Here is a 21,177-nt window from a genome sequence, read left to right on the forward strand (position 1 = left end):
CTTTTTTTTTTTTTTTTGTCGGTCATGGGGCTTGAACTCTGGGCCTGGGTGCTGTCCCTTAGCTCTTCAGCTCAAGGTGAGCGCTCTACCTCTTTAGCCACAGCACCACTTCCAGTTTTCTCAGTGGTCTATTGAAGATAAAAGTCTCACTGACTTTTCCTGCCCTGGCTGGCTTTGAATAGCAATACTCAGATCTCAGCCTCCTGAGTAGCTGGGATTACAGGCATGAGCCACCAGTGCCCAGCTGTAGCTTATTCTTTATTATTATTTTTTTCTTTTTGGTAGTTTGTGGGGCTTGAACTCTGGGCTTGGGTGCTGTCCCTCAGCTCTTCAGCTCAAGGCGAGCGCTCTACCGCTTGAGCCACAGCGCCACTTCTGGTTTTCTAGTGGTTTATTGGAGATAAGAATCTTACTGACTTTCCTGCTCGGGCTGGCTTTGAACTGCGATCCTCAGATCTCAGCCTCTTGAGTAGCTAGTATTATAGGCATGAGCCACCGGCGCCTGGCGTAGCTTCTTCTTTATATCACAGAGGCTGCAGGGACTGAATCAGAGAGTATACATTAGTGAGTCAATACCTACACATTTATTGGAAAACCTGGTTAAAGACCAGGAGAAAAGCAGTGGTTATTGACATCCAAACTGAGTAAACATCTAAAGGTTGATCCATAAGGAAGTGGCGCTGTGGCTCAAGTGGTAGAGCGCTAGCCTTGAGCTGAAGAGCTGAGGGACAGTGCCCAGGCCCAGAGTTCAAACCCCATGACCGACCAAAAAAAAAAAAGAAAAAGAAAAAAAAAAGAAAGAAAGAAAGATCCAAAATAATATATATATATAAATAAATTCTATATTACGAAGGGCTGGTCTTCCTTTTGAAAGATGTCATTATTACAAATGTTCTTGCATTTGAAGCTACTACAAATAGACATGACATATGCCATCAGAAAAGTATTAAAAAATTCCTTCTGTAACAAATAGGGACCATAGAAGACATCTTAAAGCTGTGCTTAATTAGCTGGACTTTACTTCATTTCCTCTAGGATCTCTTACAACTTGAGGACAAAAAGGATGTCATACCTGGACCATACTTCAGGGGGCCTGCAAGTTAGAGACACAGACTCCATCTGTGTGTCCAAAGGTAAACTGAAAGCCTGAAGATGAATACCTTTGAATATTGAAACAGTTATGAGTCTACTACTGAGGGCCACCTTGTCAGCCTTCAGGGGGATGGCTTGGCTGTTTGTTTATTTAGTGCTGGTACTGTGGCTTGAACTCGGGTCCAGGCACTCTCCATTTAGCTTTTTCCACTTCAGTCAGGTATTTTACTACTTGAACTACAGCTCTATTTCCAGCTTTTTTTTTCTGGCTTTTTGCAAGAATCTCTTCTATTTGTTGTTGTTGTTGCCCAGAATGAATCCTGAGATCTCAGCCTCCTGAGTGGGTAGGATTACAGGTGTGAGCCATGGTGCCCAGCTACTACTTTTTTTTTCTCTTGGCTCTTATCATCAATCTTTTCAACATTTTGTTCTCAAGTTCTCATGATAAGGTTTCTACTATGTGAGTTTATGAGTGAAATACAATTCCCATGCACTACCATCCTATGACAGAAACCAGGTAGAAACTAGTGGGTTTCTCTACTTTATCCACACAATTACTTCTTCAGTCTCACTAACTAGAGGCAGGTAATTTAAGACAAGAGGGATCAGGTCCAATAGTTTCTTCCTCACAGGCCTTAAAATATTTTTGGACAGGCATAGTGGTGAACATTTCCAATCCCAGGATTCTGGAGGCTGAGGAAGGAGGATCCTACATTCAACATTGTATGAGATATTCTTTTCTATCAAAGTATATTATATTCCTTTGTAAGACTTTTTAAAATTGCTGGGTTCTTTTTTAAAAAATTGTGTATTGTAAAGGTGATGTACAGAGGAGTTACAGTTACATAAGTCAGGTAAAGAGTATATTTCTTTTGAGACAATTGGGTCACCTCCTAGTTTTTCCCTCCCATCCCCACCCACAAGTTGTATAGTTCATTTTCAATGTAGTATCTAGTGAGTACCACTGCTGCATTTGTTTAACCTTTGGCCCTCCATTTCTATGCCTTTTTTTTTTTTTTTTTCAGTTTCAGGGCTTGAACTCTGGGCCTAGGTGCTGTCCTTGAGCTCTTCTGCTCAAGGCAAGCACTCTACCACTTCAGCCATAGCACCACTTCCAGTTTTCTGGTGGTTAATTGGAGATAAGAGTCTCACAGAGCGCTTGCCTTGCATGCCTGAGGCCCTGGGTTCGATTCCTCAGCACCACATAAGCAAAAAGAAAAAAAAAGCCGGAAGTGGCACTGTGGCTCAGGTGGTAGAGCGTTAGCCTTGAGCTGAAGAGTTGAGGGACAGCGCCCAGGCCCAGAGTTCAGGCCCCACGACCGTACCCAAAAAAAAAGAGTCTCACAGAGCTGGTTGCCAGTGGCTCACGCTGGTGATCCTCGCTACTAAGGAGGCTGAGATCTGAGGATAGTGGTTTAAGGCCAGCCCAGACAAGAAAGTCCATGAGACTCTTATCTCCATTAAAACCATCAGAAAACTGGAAATGGCTCTGTGGCTCAAATGGTAGAGCACTAGCTTTGAGCTGAGAAGCTGAGGGACAGCACCCAGGCCCAGAGTTCAAGCCCCATGACTGACACACACACACAAAAAAAAGTCTCACAGACTTTCTTGCTCGGCCTGACTTTGAACCGAGATCCTCAGATCTCAGCCTCCTGAGTAGCTAGGATTACAGCCATGAGCCACCAGTGCCTGGCTTCCCCCCTCCCCCCCCCCCCCCCCCCCCAGGCCTGGGGCTTGATTTCAGGGCCTGGGCACTGTTCCTGAGCTTGCTTGTTTTCTTCCTCCTCTTCCTTTTCTTCCTCCTCCTCCTCCCCCTCCTCCTCTCCCTCCTCCTCTTCTCCCTGTTCTCCTCCCCCTCCTCCTCCTCTTCTCCTCTTCCTCCTCCTTCCTCTTCTTCCTCCTCCCCTCCTCCTTGTCTTCCTCCTCCTCCTCCTCTTCTTCTTCTTCTTTTTTTTTGTTATTTATTTTTTATTTTTTGGGGTCCGGTCCTGGGGCCTGAACTCTGGGTCTGGGCGCTGTCCCTCAGCTCTTCAGCTCAAGGCTAGCGCTCTACCACCTGAGCCACAGCGCCACTTCCGGCTTTTTTTCTTTCTGCTTATGTGGTGCTGAGGAATTGAACCCAGGGCCTCAGGCATACAAGGTAAGCACTCTACCACTGAGCCACCTTCCCAGCCCTCTTCTTCTTCTTTTGCCAGGGCTTTGAATTCAGGGCTTTGTCCCTGAGCTTCTTTTGCTCTTTTTCTGTTTATGTGGTACTGAGGAACCAAACACAGGGCTTCATGCATGCTAGGCAAGCATTCTACCATTAAGCCACCTTCCCAGCCCTCTGTGCTTCTCCTTACCTTTGATGAAACTCCAGTTAATGACCAAAAAGCCATTAGTGAAAATTGGGTGCCAATGGCTCACTAGTGTAATCATAGTCAGAAAGCTGAGATCTAAAAATCGCAGTTTGAAGGCAGCTCAGGTGAAACACTTATCTCCAACTGTTGTTATTATTAAATATAAAACATTTTTTCTATTTCCGAGGTTGGAACTCAAGGCCTCTTGATTGGCAGGTGCTTTCACCTGGCCATGCTCTGAGCCAGTTTGGCAATCCTTAGAAGGTAAATAGGAACTCACCTATGATCTAGCTTCTCTTCTCTTTTGTAGTTACCCAACAGAAAAGAAAACATACATCCACACAAAGGTGTATATACAGACAATCATAACAGCTCTATTTTCAAAGGCCCCTAATTGGAACCAACCCAATTTCAATCAACAATAGAAGGACAAACAAATGATGGCCTATTTATACAAAGGACAATAACATCCAGAAGTTAAGAGGAACTCTGGCATGGATTTTTCTCAAAATACTTTTGCTAAGTAAAAGCAGTCAGAGAAAAGATAGATATATAATACATTATTTAATCTGTATGAAGGGCTGTGAAGGTGGCTCAGTGGTAGAGTGCTTGCCTTGCATGCATGAGGCCCTGGGTTCGATTCCTCAGCACCACATAAGCAGAAAATGAAACCGGAAGTGGCACTGTGGCTCAAGTGGTGGAGTACTAGCCTTGAGCTGAAGAGCTGAGGGACAGCACCCAGGCCCAGAGTTCAGGCCCCACAACCAACAACAACAACAAAAATCTTATGAAGTTCTAGAAAATGGAAATCAATCTATAATGTCATAAGACATAGTATTTGAAAATAGTGGGGTTTGAGGTTGGTGTGGGATGGGAGAAAATGGACTGCAAAGGGCCTCAAAGGAACTGGAGTATGGGAGTGTATTCACAAGTAAAAGTTATGAGTGGGGAGATGGGAGGGGATGGGAAGGGGAAACAAAGGAGGAGGCAACAATGCTTGATAAGAAATGTACTCATTACCTTGCCCATGTAATTGTAACCCCTCTGTACGATATTTTTACAATTAAAAAAAAGATTCATTAAAAAAAACAAAAGTTATGATGAATATTTATATATGTTAAAACTAATCACAATTTCCCCTCTTCTGATGTGCATTATAGGTACTATATCAGTTATATTTCAATAAAATAGATGTGTGTGTGGGGGGGGTGCTGATACCAGAGCTTTAATCCAGAACCTTGAACTCTCAGTTTGGCTTTCTCAGTTTTAACTCATAGCTAGAATTCTACCACTTGAGCCATGCCTCCACTTGTAGGTTTTGCATATTAATTGGTAATAAGAATTTCTCAGATTTCTGCCGGGCGCTGGTGGCTCACACCTGTAATCCTAGCTACTCAGGAGGCTGAGATCTGAGGATCGCGGTTCAAAGCCAGCCCGGGCAGGAGAGACCGTGAGACTCCTATCTCCAATAAACCACCAGAAAACCGGAAGTGGCGCTGTAGCTCAAGTGGTAGAGCGCTCGCCTTGAGCTGAAGAGCTGAGGGACAGCACCCAGGCCCAGAGTTCAAGCCCCATGACCGACAAAAAAAAAAAAAAAAAGAATTTCTCAGATTTCTGTGCCTGAGCTAGCTCTGAGCCTTAGTTCTCATATCTCAGCCTCCTGAGTAGTTAGGATTACAAGTGGGAACCACTGATACCAGATTTAAGAAGATTTTTGAAAACCTGGGATGGGCTAATAAACAAATTATCAAATGTGCAAAGTAGCTAAGGAGAGAAATCTCAGAAAAAGAGGTAAGAGGGACTGGGAAGGTGGCTCAGTTGTAGAGCGCTTGCCTTGCATGCTTGAGGCCCTGGGTTCCATTACTCAGCACCACATAAGCAAAAAGAAAAAAGCCGGAAGTGGCGCTGTGGCTCAAGTGGTAGAGCACTAGCCTTGAGCTGAAGAGCTGAGGGACAGCGCCCAGGCCCAGAGTTCAGCCCATGACCGGACCCCCAAAAAAAGACAGAAAGAAAGACAGAAAGAAAGAAAGACAGACAGAAAGACAGAAAGAAAGACAGAAAGAAAGACAGAAAGAAAGAAAGAAAGAAAGAAAGAAAGAAAGAAAGAAAGAAAGAAAGAAAGAAAGAAAGAAAGAAAGAGAAAGAAAGAAAGGAAGAAAACGAGGTAAGAATGGCAAAGAAACATTTCTGGCCATAAAGAAAATGCAAATCAAAACAACTCTGAGATTCCATTACCCCAGTTAGATTGGCCAACATGAATTCAAACACATGTTGGCAGGAATGTAGGGGGAAAGGAACCATATTGCACTGTTGGTGGCAATGTAAGCTAGTATAACCACTCTGAACAGCAGTCTGGCGGTTCCTCAAAAAAACTAAACATAGACCTTCTCTATGACCCAGCCATACCACTCCTATGCATCTACTCAGAACATCACACTATAAACACACTATAAAAACACATCCATGTTCAGGGCTGCACTATTCACAATAGCCAACTTATGGAAACAGCTCAGCTGCCCTAAAATAGATGAATGGATACAAAAAATAGTAGCTATACACAGTGGAATTTTAGACGGTAATTAGAAAGAATAATATATCATTTGCAGGGAAATGGATAGACCTAGAACAAATTATATTAAGTGAGGTGAGCCAAGCTCAGAGACACAGTGCATGTTTTCTCTCATATGCAGAAGCTAGATCTAAAATACACTGGGACATGATAAATTATACAATATGCTATCATTCACACATAGAACAAAGGAGGATATTCTTAGGAGAGAAACACAAAGGCGCAATGCCTATGTGTATCTGATCATATAAAATAATATTTATCAAAATGAACTCCAGGAAATGAAAACAAGAGGTTTTTCCTTTGTTGTTGCTTTGTTTTCTTTCCTTTTTGCTTGCTTATTTATCTGTCTTTGGGAGGGTAGTGGGGCATAGAAATGGAGAGACAAAGGGTAAACAAATGCAGCAATGGTAGTCACTAGACACTATGTTCAAAATGAACTATACCACTTGTGGATGGGGATGGGAGGGAAAAACTGGGAGAGAGCAAGGGAAGGAGTGACTGTCTAAAAAGAAATGTACTCTTTACTACTTAACACCTTTAATTGTAATACCTCAGTACATCACTTTTATAAATAACAATTTAAAAATAAAATAAAAAATCCTGGGCCAGAGGTATGGCCAGCCTAGCAGGCAGGAAGCCCTGTTCAAACAATAGTATTACACCCTCCCATTCTCACTTGTCATCCTTTCCAAAGGACAGATCAGAGGTGCTAGTGGAGGTGGCTCCCAGATAGAGATGCAAGCCCTCTTTTTTTTTTTTTTTTTGGGTCCGGTCGTGGGGCCTGAACTCTGGGCCTGGGCGCTGTCCCTCAGCTCTTCAGCTCAAGGCTAGCGCTCTACCATTAGAGCCACAGCACCACTTCCAGCTTTTTTTCTTTTTGCTTATGTGGTGCTGAGGAATTGAACCCAGGGCCTCATGCATGCAAGGCAAGCACTCTACCACTGAGCCACCTTCCCAGCCCCAAGCCCTCTTTCTTTACAGCAGCAAAGGGAAGTTTTGATCTCTGGAGTTTGAGATGAGTCTTGCCCACCTAGAGGCCAGTGCCAATCCTGCACTGTGAGCCTGCACACTGAAGCTTGTGCTCTCATTTCCTCAGCCTAGAACAAGCACTGGCTATGTTCCAAGAAGGCAGCTTCTCTGGATTAGTTTCTCTAGGCCACAAGAACAAAGGAGATAATTGGCTTTTGCTAATCAAGAAAAGTTCTTACATTTTTTTTTTTTACTGGAGGTTTACAGATAATTATGAGCACAACATCTATCTATGTCTAAATGTTCTAATATGGAGACAAAAGTAGAAGTATAAATTTTTTTTTAGTCAGTTGCAGGGCTTGAACTCTGGGCCTGGGTGCTGTCCCTCAGCTTTTCAGTTCAAGGCAAGTGCTCTACCACTTGAGCCACAGCGCCACTTCTAGTTTTCTGGTGGATAAGTGGAGGTAAGAGTCTCATGGAGCTGGGAAGGTGGCTCAGTGGTAGAGCGCTTGCCTTGCAAGCCTGAGGCCCTGAGTTCGATTCCTCAGCACCATATAAGCAAAAAGAAAAAAAGCCGGAAGTGGTGCTGTGGCTCAAGTGGTAGAGCTCTAATCCTTGAGCTGAAGAGCTGAGGGACAGCGCCCAGGCCCAGAGTTCAGGCCCCACAACCGGACCCAAAAAAAAAAGCAAGAGTCTCATGGACTTTCTTGCCTGGACTGGCTTGAACCATGATCCTCAGATCTCAGCCTCCTGAGTAGTTAGGATTATGTGGCATGAGACACTGGTGCCTGGCTAGAAGGATAAATTAAAAAACAAAAACCAGATTAACACCAGGAGCTGGTGGCTCATGCCTGTATATCCTAGGTACTCAGGAGCTGGTGGCTCATGCCTGTATATCCTAGGTACTCAGGAAGCTGAGATCTGTGGATCAGGGTTTGAAGCCAGCCCAGGCGTACAAACCAGAGAGACTGTTACCTCTAATTAACCAGCAAAAATCTGGGAGTGAACCGGGAACTGGTGGCTCACGTCTATAGTCCTAGCTATCCAGGAGGCTAATCTCCCAGAATTATGGTTCAAAGCCAGTCTGAGCAGAAAAGACTCTCCCCACCCCTCCCAGTGCTGGGGCTTGAACTCAGGGCCTGGACACTGTCCCTGAACTTCTTTTGCTCAAGGCTAGCACTCTACCACTTGAGCCACAGCACCACTTCTGGCTTTTTCTGTTTATGTGGTACTGAGGAATTGAATCCAGGGTTTCATGCACTAAGACACCTTCCCAGCCCTCTTTTTGTAATATAAACTCTTTATTGTAAAGATACTGTACAGAGGGGTTACACAGTAATGAGTACATTTCCTACTGAGCATTGTTACCCCCTCCTTTGTTTTTCTTCTACCATTTCTTCCCTTCCCACCTCCCCAACTCCTCCCTCCGCCCCATTTTGTAAAGTTCGTTTTCAACATAGTGTCTTGTGCATCTCATTGTTACAATGGTCAACCTGTATCTTTGTTTCAGAATTTTGTTATTTCCCTTTCCCTCCCCAAATTAGAAAAATGTATATATGTATATACAAGATGCAGGGCATGGGAATCAAATACAGTGAAAACTTGTATATGTTCTAAGTATTATTTATTTTAATCTTCACTATTGCTGTGATTTAAGTATTTCATTACTCCTACTTTATTGATGAGAAAATTAGGAATTAAGTCTTTTAGAATTTAATTTATTTTCCAAATTTATATACTCTTTAGCATTTAATCTAGGTTTCTGGACACAAAGTCTGTGGTAGTAATTTTTTTTTATTTAATTAATTTATTTTTTGGGTCCGGTCATGGGGCCTGAACTCTGGGCCTGGGCACTGTCCCTCAACTCTTCAGCTCAAGGCTAGTGCTCTACCACTTGAGCCACAGCGCCACTTCCGGCTTTTTTCTTTTTGTTTATGTGGTGCTGAGGAATCAAACCCAGGGCCTCATGCATGCAAGGCAAGTGCTCCACCACTGAGCCACCTTCCAAGCCCATGTAATTTTTTTAATACATATCCTCAGTTTACTAAATATGTCCTGAAACATTCTGTGGAAAAATCATTAAAGAAAACATCAGCTGGGCACCGGTGGCTGAAATCTGAGCAACTAGGACCTACAGTCCAAGCCTCATGACCAAAAAAAAAAAAAAAGAAACAAAGAAAGAAAACATCATAGTTCTTGCAGCTACTTTATAGTTTCATCTCAGACAACATACTAATGCAACAAATTGTTTAAACTCAGCTTTTCAATAGTGTGTACTTCTTTTAATAGTGTGTACTTCTTGCAATTTTTCCTTTTTAATGGATTACTCTTCTCAGTTTACATTTGTGTTAGCAATTCTGAGCTAATTTATTAACATTTCTGTCTCAAATTTTATATTCTACAAATCTCTAAAGCTATTGATGCATGGTTATAAAAAGAATGTGTGCTATAGCACAAAGATAACAACAAAAATGTAAATTCAATAAATACAAGCAGCAAAACATCAACAACCAGAAAGTATACTAAATAAGTATCTACCAAGGGCTGGGAAGGTGGCTCAGTGGTAGAGCGCTTGCCTTGCATGCTCAAGGCCCTGGGTTTGATTCCTCAGCACCACATAAGAAAAAAGCCGGAAGTGGCACTGTAGCTCAAGTGGTAGCGCGCTAGCCTTGAGCTGAAGAGCTGAGGGACAGCGCCCAGGCCCAGATTCAGGCCCCATGACCGGACCCAAAAAAAAAAAAAAAAAAGTATCTGCCAAGATACAAAGGCCACTGACCACTAACTGACTGGTTCCAAGTTTGAGGCATGTGTACTTTGAAGAATGCACAGTAAAAGGATTTCTGTAAGGATCATGATAACTAATTTGGTATCATAATACATTTCAAATTTGTGACTTCTTTGTGCCCTTTCAAAGCACTGAAGTTTCCTATAGTCTACTAAGGGACTTTGGAGAAACACAGTTCTTTGACTTTGTATTTTGAGTTAATTTTAGATTTATAGAATAATTACAAAAATAGTTCAAAGAGCTATTTGTCTTTTACCACATCTCCTAAGGCTGATAAGACTCTTATCTCTAATTAACCACTCAAAAAATTGTTAGTAGAGCTGTGGCTCAAAGTGGCAGAACACTAGCTTTGAACAGAAGAACTCAGGGACAGTACCCAGGCCCTGAGTTCAAGTCCCATGACCACCAACAACAAAAGCTGGGCAGCTGGGAATGCGGCTTTGTGGTAGTGTTTGCCTAGCATGCATGAAGCCCTAGGTTCAATTCCTCAGTACTATATAAACAGAAAAGGCCAGAAGTGGCACTGTGGCTCAAATGGTAGAGTGCTAGCCTTGAGTAAAAAAAGCTTAGGGAAAGGCCCAGGCCCTGAGTTCAGACCCAAAACTGGAAAAAAAAAAAGCCGGGAGTAGAGGTAGTAGAGTACCAACCTGAGAAAAAAGTCCAAGGAAGAGTATTAGACCCTAGGTTCAAGCACTTGTACCAGCATGATCACACACATATACATATGTGCATGCACATGCACACACACACAAACACACAGATTAAGGGGGAAGAATAGCTCTACTAGGTATTTTTATCAAGAAAATTAGTTTGCAGAAAATTCAAATCACATCTCTTGCTAGAAAGATTGGAGAAAGCCTCCAGAGTGGTCATTGCATCTGCTTCCCGACTAGTTATAGTCATGCTTTCTAGACAAGATGTTATGATAGATCTGCTTAGTTAAAATATCATGGAAACATTCTCTAATTATCCTCTCCTGGGACTATAGGTAAGAATATCAAGTCTCAACCATCCTTGAGCAGGATGACCCGGGAGGAATTGGAGGACAGATTCTTTCGACTTCGTGATGAGCACCTGTCAGTGAAGGAGCTTTCGTGGAAACAACAGGATGAGATCAAAAGGTACCCAGAGCTATCCTTTAAAAATTAGCAGCTCTACTAGGGCTGGGAAGGTGGCTCAGTGGTAGAGCGCTTGCCTTGCATGCATGAGGCCCTGGGTTCAATTCCTCAGCACCACATAAGCAAAAAGAAAAAAGCCGGAAGTGGTGCTGTGGCTTAAGTGGTAGAGCGCTAGCTTTGAGCTGAAGAGCTGAGGGACAGTGCCCAGGTCCAGATTCAGGCCCCATTACTGGACCTCCCCCCCCAAAAAAAATTAGCAGCTGTGGGGCTGGGAAGGTAGCTCAGTGGTAGAGTGCTTGCCTTGCATGCATCAGGCCCTGGGTCGATTCCTCAGCACCATGTAAACAGAAAAAGCCAGAAGTGTTGCTGTGGCTAAGTGGTAGAGTACTAGCCTTGAGCTGAAGAGCTGAGGGACAGTGCACAGGCCCAGAGTTCAGGCCCCAAGACTGACAAAAAAAAAAAAAAAAAAAATTAGCAGCTGTATCTACCCACCAGCCTCTCTACACTAAACAAACAGGAATTACTTCATTAGATGTCCATACCAGAAAATGATTTAAATGTCAAAAAAATGAATCAAGGGGCTGGGAAGGTGGCTCAGTGGTAGAGCGCTTGCCTTGCATGCCTGAGGCCCTGGGTTCGATTCCTCAGCACCACATAAGCAAAAAGAAAAAAGCCGGAAGTAGCGCTGTGGCTCAAGTGGTAGAGCGCTAGCCTTGAACTGAAGAGCTGAGGGGCAGAGCCCAGGCCCAGAGTTCAGACCCCATGACCGGACCCAAAAAAAAAAAAAAGGAATCAAAAGTAATTTTTGAAGTCAGGTGCCAGTGATTCATGCCTATAATCCTAGCTACTCAGGAGGCTAAGATCTGAGGATTACAGTTCAAAGCCAGTCCAGACAGGGGATCCATGAGACTCTTATCTTCAATAAACCACTCAAAAACCAGAAGATGCACTGTGGCTTAAGTGGCACAAAGAGGCTCAGTGACAGCACCTAGGCCTCAAGTTCAAGCCCCATAGCCAACAACAACCACAGAAGATTGTGGTTCAAAGTCGGCCTGGGCAGTAAACCCCATGAGACTTTTATCTCCAATTACTACTAAAAAAGCTGGAAGTAGAGCTGTGACTTTAGTGGTATAGCACTATCTTTCAACACAAAAGCTCAGGGGTAACACCCAGACCCTAAGTTCAAGCACCAGGATGGAGACAAAAAATGTTTTTGCTGGGCTGGGAAGGTGGCTCAGTGGTAGAGCGCTTGCCTTGCATGCATGAGGCCCTGGGTTCGATTCCTCAGCACCACATAAGCAAAAAGAAAAGAGCCAGAAGTGGCGCTGTGGCTCAAGTGGTAGAGCGCTAGCCTTGAGCTGAAGAGCTGAGGGACAGCGCCCAGGTCCAGAGTTCAGGCCCCACAACCGGACCCAAAAAAAAAACAAACAAAAAAATGTTTTTGCTGGGGCTATGAAGGTGGCTCAGTGGTAAGAGCACTTGCCTTGCCTGCATGAGGCCCTGGGTTTGATTCCTCAGCACCACATAAGCAGGAGAAAAAGAAAACCTTGAGCTGAAGAGCTGAGGGACAGCGCCCAGGCCCAGAGTTCAGGCCCCACTACCCGACCCAAAAAAGAAAAAAAATGTTTTTGCTTATATTTATCATTTTTAAAAATTGATAGTTTTGTTTATGTCTATTTATTTATGTCAGTACTGGGTTTTGAACTCAAAGCCTGGATGCTGTTCCTTAGCTTTTTCACTCAATGCTGGTGTTGTACCTCTTCAGCCACACTTCTACTTCTGGCTTTTTGAGTAATTTGAGAGAAGAGTCTCAGGGACTTTTCTGCCTGGGCTGGTTTGGAACCATGATTTTCAGATCTCAGCTGCCTGAGTAGCTAGTATTATAGGTGTAAGCCACTAGCTCCTGGCAGTGTTTATCATGACTATAAACTGGGCACTGGTGGTTCATGCCTGTAATCCCAGCTACTCAGGTGGCTGAGATCTGTGGATTGTAGTTCAAAGCCAGCCGGGGCAGGAAAGTTGATGAGACAGGCCCAGAGTTCAAGCCCCATGACTGACAAAAAAGAAAAAAAGAAAGAAAGAAACCAATAACAAGAGAATTCCTCCCCATTTCTTTATCAAGGTACGTGCTGAGATTAAGCATCTAGAAATGTGATGTTTTCACACCTCAAAGAGTGTTACAGATATTTATTTACTTATTATTTTTATTTTTTGGGGGGGGGGTCCGGTCGTGGGGCCTGAACTCTGGGCCTGGGCGCTGTCCCTCAGCTCTTCAGCTCAAGGCTAGCGCTCTACCACTTGAGCCACAGCGCCACTTCCGACTTTTTTGTTTTTGCTTATGTGGTGCTGAGGAATCGAACCCAGGGCCTCAGGCATGCAAGGCAAGCGCTCTACCACTGAGCCACCTTCCCAGCCCCTATTTTTATTTTTTTTGTCGGTGGTGGGACCTGAACTCTGGGCCTGGACGCTGTCCCAGAGTTCAAAGCCCCACGACCGACAAAATAAATAAATTAAAATAAAATAAAAATCCTACCTACTTAGAAGACTGATATCTGAGTAACAAGGTTCAAAAGCCAGCAGGAGCAGGCAAATCCGTGACTCTTAACTCTAATTGAACAACACAGTGTTGGGAAGTGCTGGCAAGGGCCTCAGCCTCCAGCACCCGGGTCGTGGCTGTGCGCTAGAGTCCAGGTCTAACTTGCTGAAGGCCTTGGGTTCATCCCCAGCAACAGGAAGCGAGAAGAAGGAGGAAGTCGAGTGTTTTATCTTGCTGCAGGCTGAGGACCGCCTTGCTCAGAGTGACCTCTGGCCGAGACCTGGTGGCCAGGGCAGCGGCGGCGCAGCCTTCAGAGCCCAGGAGCCGGCGGCGGCGACCCGAAGCACACCAGCGGCCATCCTGGCACAGGCTACACTGGCAGCCCCAGCGCGGGGGCCCCTCTCTCCCGTGTGCTCAGCCTCGGGTTCATGCGGGACACCGACAGCTCCATACACTGGGTGGGCGGATGCTGGAGAACTCCAAGAAGGGTGAGAGGCTCAAGATGGCATCCTAAAACTGTGGGAGGGATTGTTACACCTGCCTTATGAACTGGCCGTCCTCTTGGTTCTTTCTTTTCTTCTCACTCTGTCTTTTCTACATCCCCCCCAGAAATCTTTTTATTTTTTTGTAAATTTATGGAGTGGGACATCAAGTTCAAAATCCTAAGTTCAGGGCTCGGGGAGGGTCTAACTCAGGGGTAAAAGCACCTGCAGTAGGCCCTAGGTTGGATCAACACCCCCCACCTCCGTGACCACAACAGCAAACCTCTCAATTTCCGCAGGATACTCACTCAGAGATAACCAGATAATCAAAACTAGGGTTTCCATAGTGGGTTCTGCGTGGGTCTAGAAAAAAGATAAGAAAAGGAATGTGGCCTTGGTTAGGTGTGAAGGGGTTTCCAGAACAGCTGTGCTCTAAAACTGGGGTTCTTAGCATTTTCTTTTTTTTTTTCTTGGCCAGTCCTGGGGCTTGAACTCCTCAGAGCCTGAGCATTGTCTCTGAGTTTCTTTTGCTCAAGGCTAGTACTCTACCATTTGAGCAACAACACCACTTCTGGTCTCTTCTGTGTATGTGGTACTGTGTATGTGGTACCACTAAGCCACATTCCCAGCGCGCATTCTCTTTTCTGTATGTGCCAGTGCTGGGGCTTGAACTCAAGGCCTGGACACTGCTCCTTAGCTTTTCTGCTCGAGTCTGGTGCCTTGAGCTGCAGTTTCATTTCTTTTAGCTGGTTAGTTGGAGATAAGAGTCTCACTGGCTCTCCTGTTCAGGCTAACTTCAAACTACAATCCTCAGATTTCAGCCTCCTGAGTAGCTAGGATTACAGGCTGGAGTCACTGGCACACACTGGTTCTTAGCCTTTGGAGGAATGAGAAGCCTTTAAAAGAACAATTAATTTAAGCCATGGGCTGGTGGCTTTACATCTCTAATCCTAGAGATTCAGAAAGCTAAGATCTGAGGATTGTGGTTAGAAGTCAACTCAGAAACAAATCCAACTAACCAGCAAAATCCTGCAAATAGAGTTGTGGCTGAAGTGGAAGAGTGCCAACCTTGAGCAAAAAGCCAGAGACAGACCAGACCCTAGGCCCTGAGTTCTAGTTCCAGTACCTGCCTATGTATACAAAACAACAACAACAACAACAACAAACAAACAAACAAAAGGGCTTAGGGCATGACTTAAGTGGGAGAACCAAGCACAAGATTCTGAGTTCAATCCCCAATACTACAACAACAGCAACTACTACTACGACGACGATGACTACTACTACTACTACTACTGTTAGTACTACCAATAATAATAATAATAATAATAATAAATGAAAGAGCCAGGTGCCAGTGGCTCATGGCTATAATCCTAGCTACTCAGGAGGCTGAGATCTGAGGATTGTGGTTCAAAGCCAGCCCAGGCAGGAAAGTCCATGAGACTCTTATCTTCAATTAACCACCAGAAAACTAGAAATGGTGCTGTTGCTCAAGTGGTAGAGCACTTGCCTTGAGCTGAAGAGCTGAAGGACAGAGCCCAGGCCCAGAGTTGTCCCCACAACCGACAAAAAGAAAGGAAGGAAGGAAGGAAGGAAGGAAGGAAAGGGATGGAGGGATGGAAGAAAGAAAGAAAGACAAAAGAAAAAAAGAAAGGCAAAAGAAAGATAGAAAGAAAGAAAGAAAGTGGCCCTCTCCTTGGTCCAGTGATTGTCCCCTCTGTCAAATAGGACCTGATGGAGCTCAGACTCCCTATATCTAGCACTTACTGTTCTGGAAGGTGCAGTTGCTACAGCCTAGTGTATATTTCTGCCTCAACTTTCAGGGCCTAGGGACAGGCTAAGCTACACAGCCCCTCCCACATTCAGGGAGCATGTGACCAATGAAAAAAACAGAAGTGAAATAGCCAGTCAACCCAGCGAATGGTGAGTTCCTTCTTTGTGTCCTGTTGTTTTTCCTGCAGATTCATTGGAAATGAGTCATTCAGGGATAAACGTGATGTTGATGATTTCCAGTGCAATCAGAGAATACGAAAGGCAATCTTAGTTCAGCTTCTAACCTCAGGATTTAAATAGGAAAGTAAGCATCTCTGTGTCTTCTGGGGAAAGAACAAAAAAGACTCTTTTCTCATTGAAAGTATGCCCTTTTATTTTTTTAAATTCCCCATACTGTAATTTATTCCTATAGCCATTTCATGTTTGAAGACTATTTTGTAAGCTCATCTTTCACACACATCAAGATTACTGGCTATATCTCTATTTTCTTTTTGTAGGTGGACAGCCCAATAGTTTCTATTTCCTTTTTTTGTGTGTGTTTAATGTTCCTAATTCTAAGATTATAACTTCTTTCAACAAAGTCATAATTATGGCTAAACTCATTGGTCAATGTATGCCCAACAGTGTCCAAATGATGGCCAACAATATCATGAGGGTGGAAGGACGGCCCACATCTCCTGAGAAAATATGGTCCAAAGATGAAAATTTGAAACAGAGGAGCTCCTTGGAGTATGCCCAGAAAGCTGCAGAGCTTCGGTAAGCGTGAGGCAGTGTCCAGCCTGAAAGTATAGCAAAACAAAAAAGATTAATTAAAAAAAAAAAAACAACCAGAGTTTCTTTCTTTCTTTCCTCCCTTCCTCCATCCTTCCTTGCCTCCCTCCCCCTCCCTCTCTCCCTCTCTCTCTTTCTTTTTCCTTCCTTCCTTCCTTTCTTTCTTTCTTCTCCTTTAATTTTATTAATTTTATTTATTTTTTGTTTATGTGGTGCTGAGGAATCGAACCCAGGGCCTCGAGCATGCAAGCCAAGTGCTCTACCACTGAGCCACCTTCCCAGCCCATCCATAAGATCCTTTTTTTTGGGGGGGGGGGGGGTCCGGTCGTGGGGCCTGAACTCTGGGCCTGGGCGCTGTCCCTCAGCTCTTCAGCTCAAGGCTAGCACTCTACCACTTGAGCCACAGCGCCACTTCCTGCTTTTTTCTTCTTGCTTACGTGGTGCTGAGGAATCGAACCCAGGGCCTCAGGCATGCAAGGCAAGTGCTCTACCACTGAGCCACCTTCCGAGCCCCCAAAAGATTCTTATGTACACTTTCCCTTCATTATAGAGGGAAAAATAATGTTAGAATTAAATTCAATCTGAGACATAGACTGCTGGTTCAGAAATATATTAACCTTAAGAGGAATGCTTATGTATCATAGAAGATTTGCTGCTTTGATTCATAGAAGGAAAACCATTCCATTGGGGCTGGGAAGGTGGCTCAGTGGTAGAGCACTTGCCTTGCATGCTCGAGGCCCTGGGTTCGATTCCTCAGCACCACATAAGAAAAAAGCCAGAAGTGGCGCTGTGGCTCAAGTGGTAGAGTGCTAGCCTTGAGATGAAGAGCTGAGGGACAGCACCCAGGCCCAGAGTTCAGGCCCCACGACTGGACCCAAAAAAAAAAAAAAGAAAACCATTCCATTCTTATCACCAGACTGGAGTTCTCAGCTCTTACTGTTTATCAGTGCCTGGAGACTTAAAAAAAAATAGACTTCGGGCTGGGATTGTGGCTCAGTAGTAGAGTGTTTGTCTAGCATGCATGAAGCCCTGGGTTTGATTCCTCAGTACCACATAAACAGAAAAAGCTGAAGTGGCGCTGTGGCTTAAGTGGTAGAGCGCTAGCCTTGAGCTGAAAAGCTCAGGAACAGCACCCAGGCCAAGAGTTCAAGCCCCATGACCAGGAATAAAAAATAGACTTCAAACAGGGCATTGGTAGTTCATATCTGTAATCCTAGCTACACAGGAGGCTGGGATCTGATAAGGAAAGTCTTTGAGACTCTTACCTTCAATTAACCACCAAAAAGCCAGAAGTAGAGCTGTGGTTCAAGTGGTAGACAGCTAGCCTTGAGCACAAAAGTTTGATGCAGCACCGGGGCTGTGAGGTCAAGCCCCAAGACTGCTACAAAAGAAAGACAGAAGGAAGCAAAGAAAGAAAGAAGAAAGATAGAGAGAAAGAAAGAGAGAGGGAGAGAGAGATAGCAAGGAAGAAAGGAAGGAAGGAAAAAAGGAGAAAAGAAAGCAGGCAAGCATGATCTAAGTTGGATATGGTAACAAAGGCCTGGAATCTCAGCACATCCTCAGCTGAAGCACGAGGATATCACAATTTTTTAAGAAAAGTATAAATAAATGTATACACATACTTTATTTATGCAAGTGAATTGTTACATGTCCTAGACTGTGTGTCAATTATAGTCTGAGGAGAAGGATGGCTGGTAAGGAGAGTTAGGTCACAGGAAGAATCTGTCTCAGTTCCTTAGGAATCTCTCTACAAAACTTAGTCCACTAGGCATGTTATAACACCAATCGAGTGGCTTAAGTCAAAGAACATATTTCCAGAACATAAGTTCTGCAGGACGGAAGGCCATACTCAGAGCAGTTTTACACGGTCCTTTCCTATGTTCACATTGCCTTTGCTTATAAGGATTGGGGCCTTACTGGATTAAGATCAATCCTTATGACCTCATTTAAACTTAATGACATCTTTAAAATCTATCTCCCAAAATAACTACCAACTCTTCTGCTGTGTCTCTAGTGGCTGAATCTGGGGGGGCGGGGGTGTTGTTTGTTTTTCATATCATCTACAGTGGTGTTTTTTTTTTTTTTTTTTTTTTTGTCGGTCGTGGGGCTTGAACTCTGGGCCTGGGCGCTGTCCCTCAGCTCTTCAGCTCAAAGCGAGCGCTCTACCACTTGAGCTACAGCGCCACTTCCGGTTTTCTGGTGGTTTATTGGAGATAGGAGTCTCACGGTCTCTCCTGCCCGGGCTGGCTTTGAACTGCGATCCTCAGATCTCAGCCTCCTGAGTAGCTAGGATTACAGGCGTGAGCCACCAGCACCCGGCTACAGTGGTGTTTTATTATAACTCCCTCCTCAGAACAACAGAATGGGCTAAGAGTGAATCAGTCACAAGTGATTCATCACCAGTCATTAATTAAATAAAAAAAAACTAAGCACAGGGGTGGGAAGGTGGCTCAGTGGTAGAGTGCTTGCCTTGCATGCATGAGGCCCTAGGTTCCATTCCTCAGCACCACATAAGCAGAAAAAGCTGGAAGTGGTGCAGTGGCTCAAGTGGTAGAGTGCTAGCCTTGGGCTGAAGAGCTGAGGGACAATGCCCAGGCTCAGAGTTCAGGCCCCACAACCGGCAAAAAAAAATAAACAACAACAAAAAAACTAAGCACAGCTGGGCACCAGTGGCTCATGTCTGTAATCCTAGCTACTTAGGAAGCTCAGGCCAGAGTTCAAGCCCCATGACCAACAAAACAAAACAAAACAAAACCAACTAAGCACAAGGTCATTTTTAAGTTACTCATCCAAAGCTAAATCTAGTCCACCAATACTAAACAAAGCAATTAATGAACATGAGACTTGGTGTTTTTATAGCCTGGGTTGCTCTTATTATAATTAAGTATTTGAAAGGTGACTTTTTTCTCTTTTTCTTTTTTTTTTTTGGGGGGGGGAGGCCCAGTCGTGGGGCCTGAACTCTGGGCCTGAGTGCTGTCCCTCAGCTCTTCAGCTCAAGGTTAGTGCTCTACCACTTGAGCCACAGTGCCACTTCCGGCTTTTTTCTTTTGTGGTGCTGATTAATCGAACCCAAGGCCTCAGGCATGCAAGGCAAGTACTCTACCACTGAGCCATCTTCCCAGCTCCTTTTTTCTCTTTTTCTTATTGTCATTAAAATGGTGATGTATAGAGGGGTAATGAATACATTTCTTTTTGGACAATGTTACCCTTTCCCTCATACTTTTTCAACTTCTCCTGTTCCCATCCACAAATTGTATAGTTCATTTTCAACATAGTTTCCAGTGAGTACCACTGAGGATTACATTTTGAGATCACCTAAAGCTACATAGTTAAGACCCTATCTCAAAATTAAATTAAACTATAAACTAAAGCATAATCTCGCTGATTTAGAAATAATAATCTTCCTTGTCTCTGCATTGCTCTCTCTCTGGTTTTTCTAATGAAATAAACTTTAGACATATTTGGACTTTACAAGATATATAAGACACTGCAGGCACAATACTTTTTTTTTAATTGTGAGAATACCGCACAGAGGAGTTACAATTACATGGGCAAGATAACAAGTACATTTCTTATCAAGCATTGTTGCTTCCCCGTTGTTTCCCCTTCCCATCCCTTCTCATATTCCTCCCCTCCCCCCACCTGGTCCTCCTTCCCACCCCCTACCAAAGTTGTTAAGCGCGTCAGGCACAATTATTTTTTTTAAAAAGTTACTCTAAGCTATGTGCTGATGGTTCATTCCTGAATTCCTAGTGGCTCAGGAGACTGAAATCTAAAAGACTGAGATTGTAAATCAGCCCAGAGAGAAAAGTCTAAGAGACACTATTTCCAAAATAATCATCAAAATGCCAGGCTGAAGATGTGGTTCAAGTGGCAGAGTGCCAGGCAAGTAGGTAAAGAGGTCCTGAAGTTTTTTTATTGTTTTTATTTGTTGTTGTTTTTGTTTTTGCTTTTGATTATGGGATTTGAATATAGGACCTGGGTGCTGTTCCTGACCTTTTTCACTTAAGGTTAGTGTTCTACCACTTTGAACTACAGTGCCAGTTCTGGCTTTTTTGGTAGCTAACTGGAGATAAGAGTCTCATGGACTTTCCTGCCTGGGCTGGATTAGAACCACGATCCTCAGACTCAGCCTCCTGAGTAGCTAGGATGACAGGCCACCCCTCTCCCTGATCCCCTTACTGTTGTTTCAACCCTAGCGCTGGCCCCTTCCCCCAATATTCTGTTTTCATAAAATATATAGTTTCAAATTTCAATTGGTGAGACCAGGAAAAGGAGATGATTTGCCAGACTGTACACTATATGCTGGTGTCTTTAGGGTGAGCACAGAAGGCAAAACTCAAGAGAAAGATGCTCTTCTTGGCACCAGTAAAAAAGTGCAAATGGGGATTGGGAATGTGGCTTAGTGGTAGAGTGCTTGACTAGCATGTAAGCCCTGGGTTTGATTCCTCAGTACCACATAAACAGAACAAGACAGAAGTGGTGCTGTGGCTCAAGTGGTAGAGTGTTAGCCTTGAGCTAAAGAAGCTCAGAAACAATGCTCAGGCCCTGAGTTCGAGCCCCAGGACTGGCAAAAAAAAAAAAAAAAAAGATGCAAGTGTTGAGATCTGGGGATCATAGTTTGAAGCCAGCCTCGTCATCAAAGCCCAGGAGACTCTTCTCTTCAATTAACTACCAAAAAAGCCTGAAGAGGAATTATGGCTCAAGTGGTAGAGCTCTAGCCTTGAGCACAAAAGCTCA

At 44.0% G+C, this 21,177-nt stretch overlaps 1 protein-coding gene and 1 long non-coding RNA gene across 2 annotated transcripts in view; one reads left to right on the forward strand and one right to left on the reverse strand.

The window, feature by feature from the left end:
• The first annotated feature begins 1,063 nt into the window (after positions 1-1,063).
• Positions 1,064-21,177, forward strand: part of Rpgrip1 (RPGR interacting protein 1) — a 69,546-nt gene continuing 49,432 nt past the window's right edge. The window contains exons 1-7 of the mRNA XM_042679757.1: positions 1,064-1,133; positions 10,746-10,878; positions 13,652-13,899; positions 15,113-15,190; positions 15,717-15,816; positions 15,871-15,886; positions 16,226-16,422. Of these exons, the coding sequence (XP_042535691.1) occupies positions 1,064-1,133; positions 10,746-10,878; positions 13,652-13,899; positions 15,113-15,190; positions 15,717-15,816; positions 15,871-15,886; positions 16,226-16,422 (842 nt within the window). The remainder of the gene's footprint in view (positions 1,134-10,745; positions 10,879-13,651; positions 13,900-15,112; positions 15,191-15,716; positions 15,817-15,870; positions 15,887-16,225; positions 16,423-21,177) is intronic.
• On the reverse strand, positions 18,757-19,268 carry LOC122107878. The gene is made up of 2 exons (XR_006147437.1): positions 19,197-19,268; positions 18,757-18,862 (listed from the first exon to the last, which is right to left on the reverse strand). It is a non-coding gene; the product is annotated as an uncharacterized LOC122107878 (long non-coding RNA).

The sequence above is a fragment of the Dipodomys spectabilis genome, unplaced genomic scaffold (genome assembly GCF_019054845.1).
Source record: "Dipodomys spectabilis isolate Male_0828 unplaced genomic scaffold, ASM1905484v1 ptg000054l, whole genome shotgun sequence".
NCBI classification, from domain to species: Eukaryota; Metazoa; Chordata; class Mammalia; order Rodentia; family Heteromyidae; genus Dipodomys; species Dipodomys spectabilis.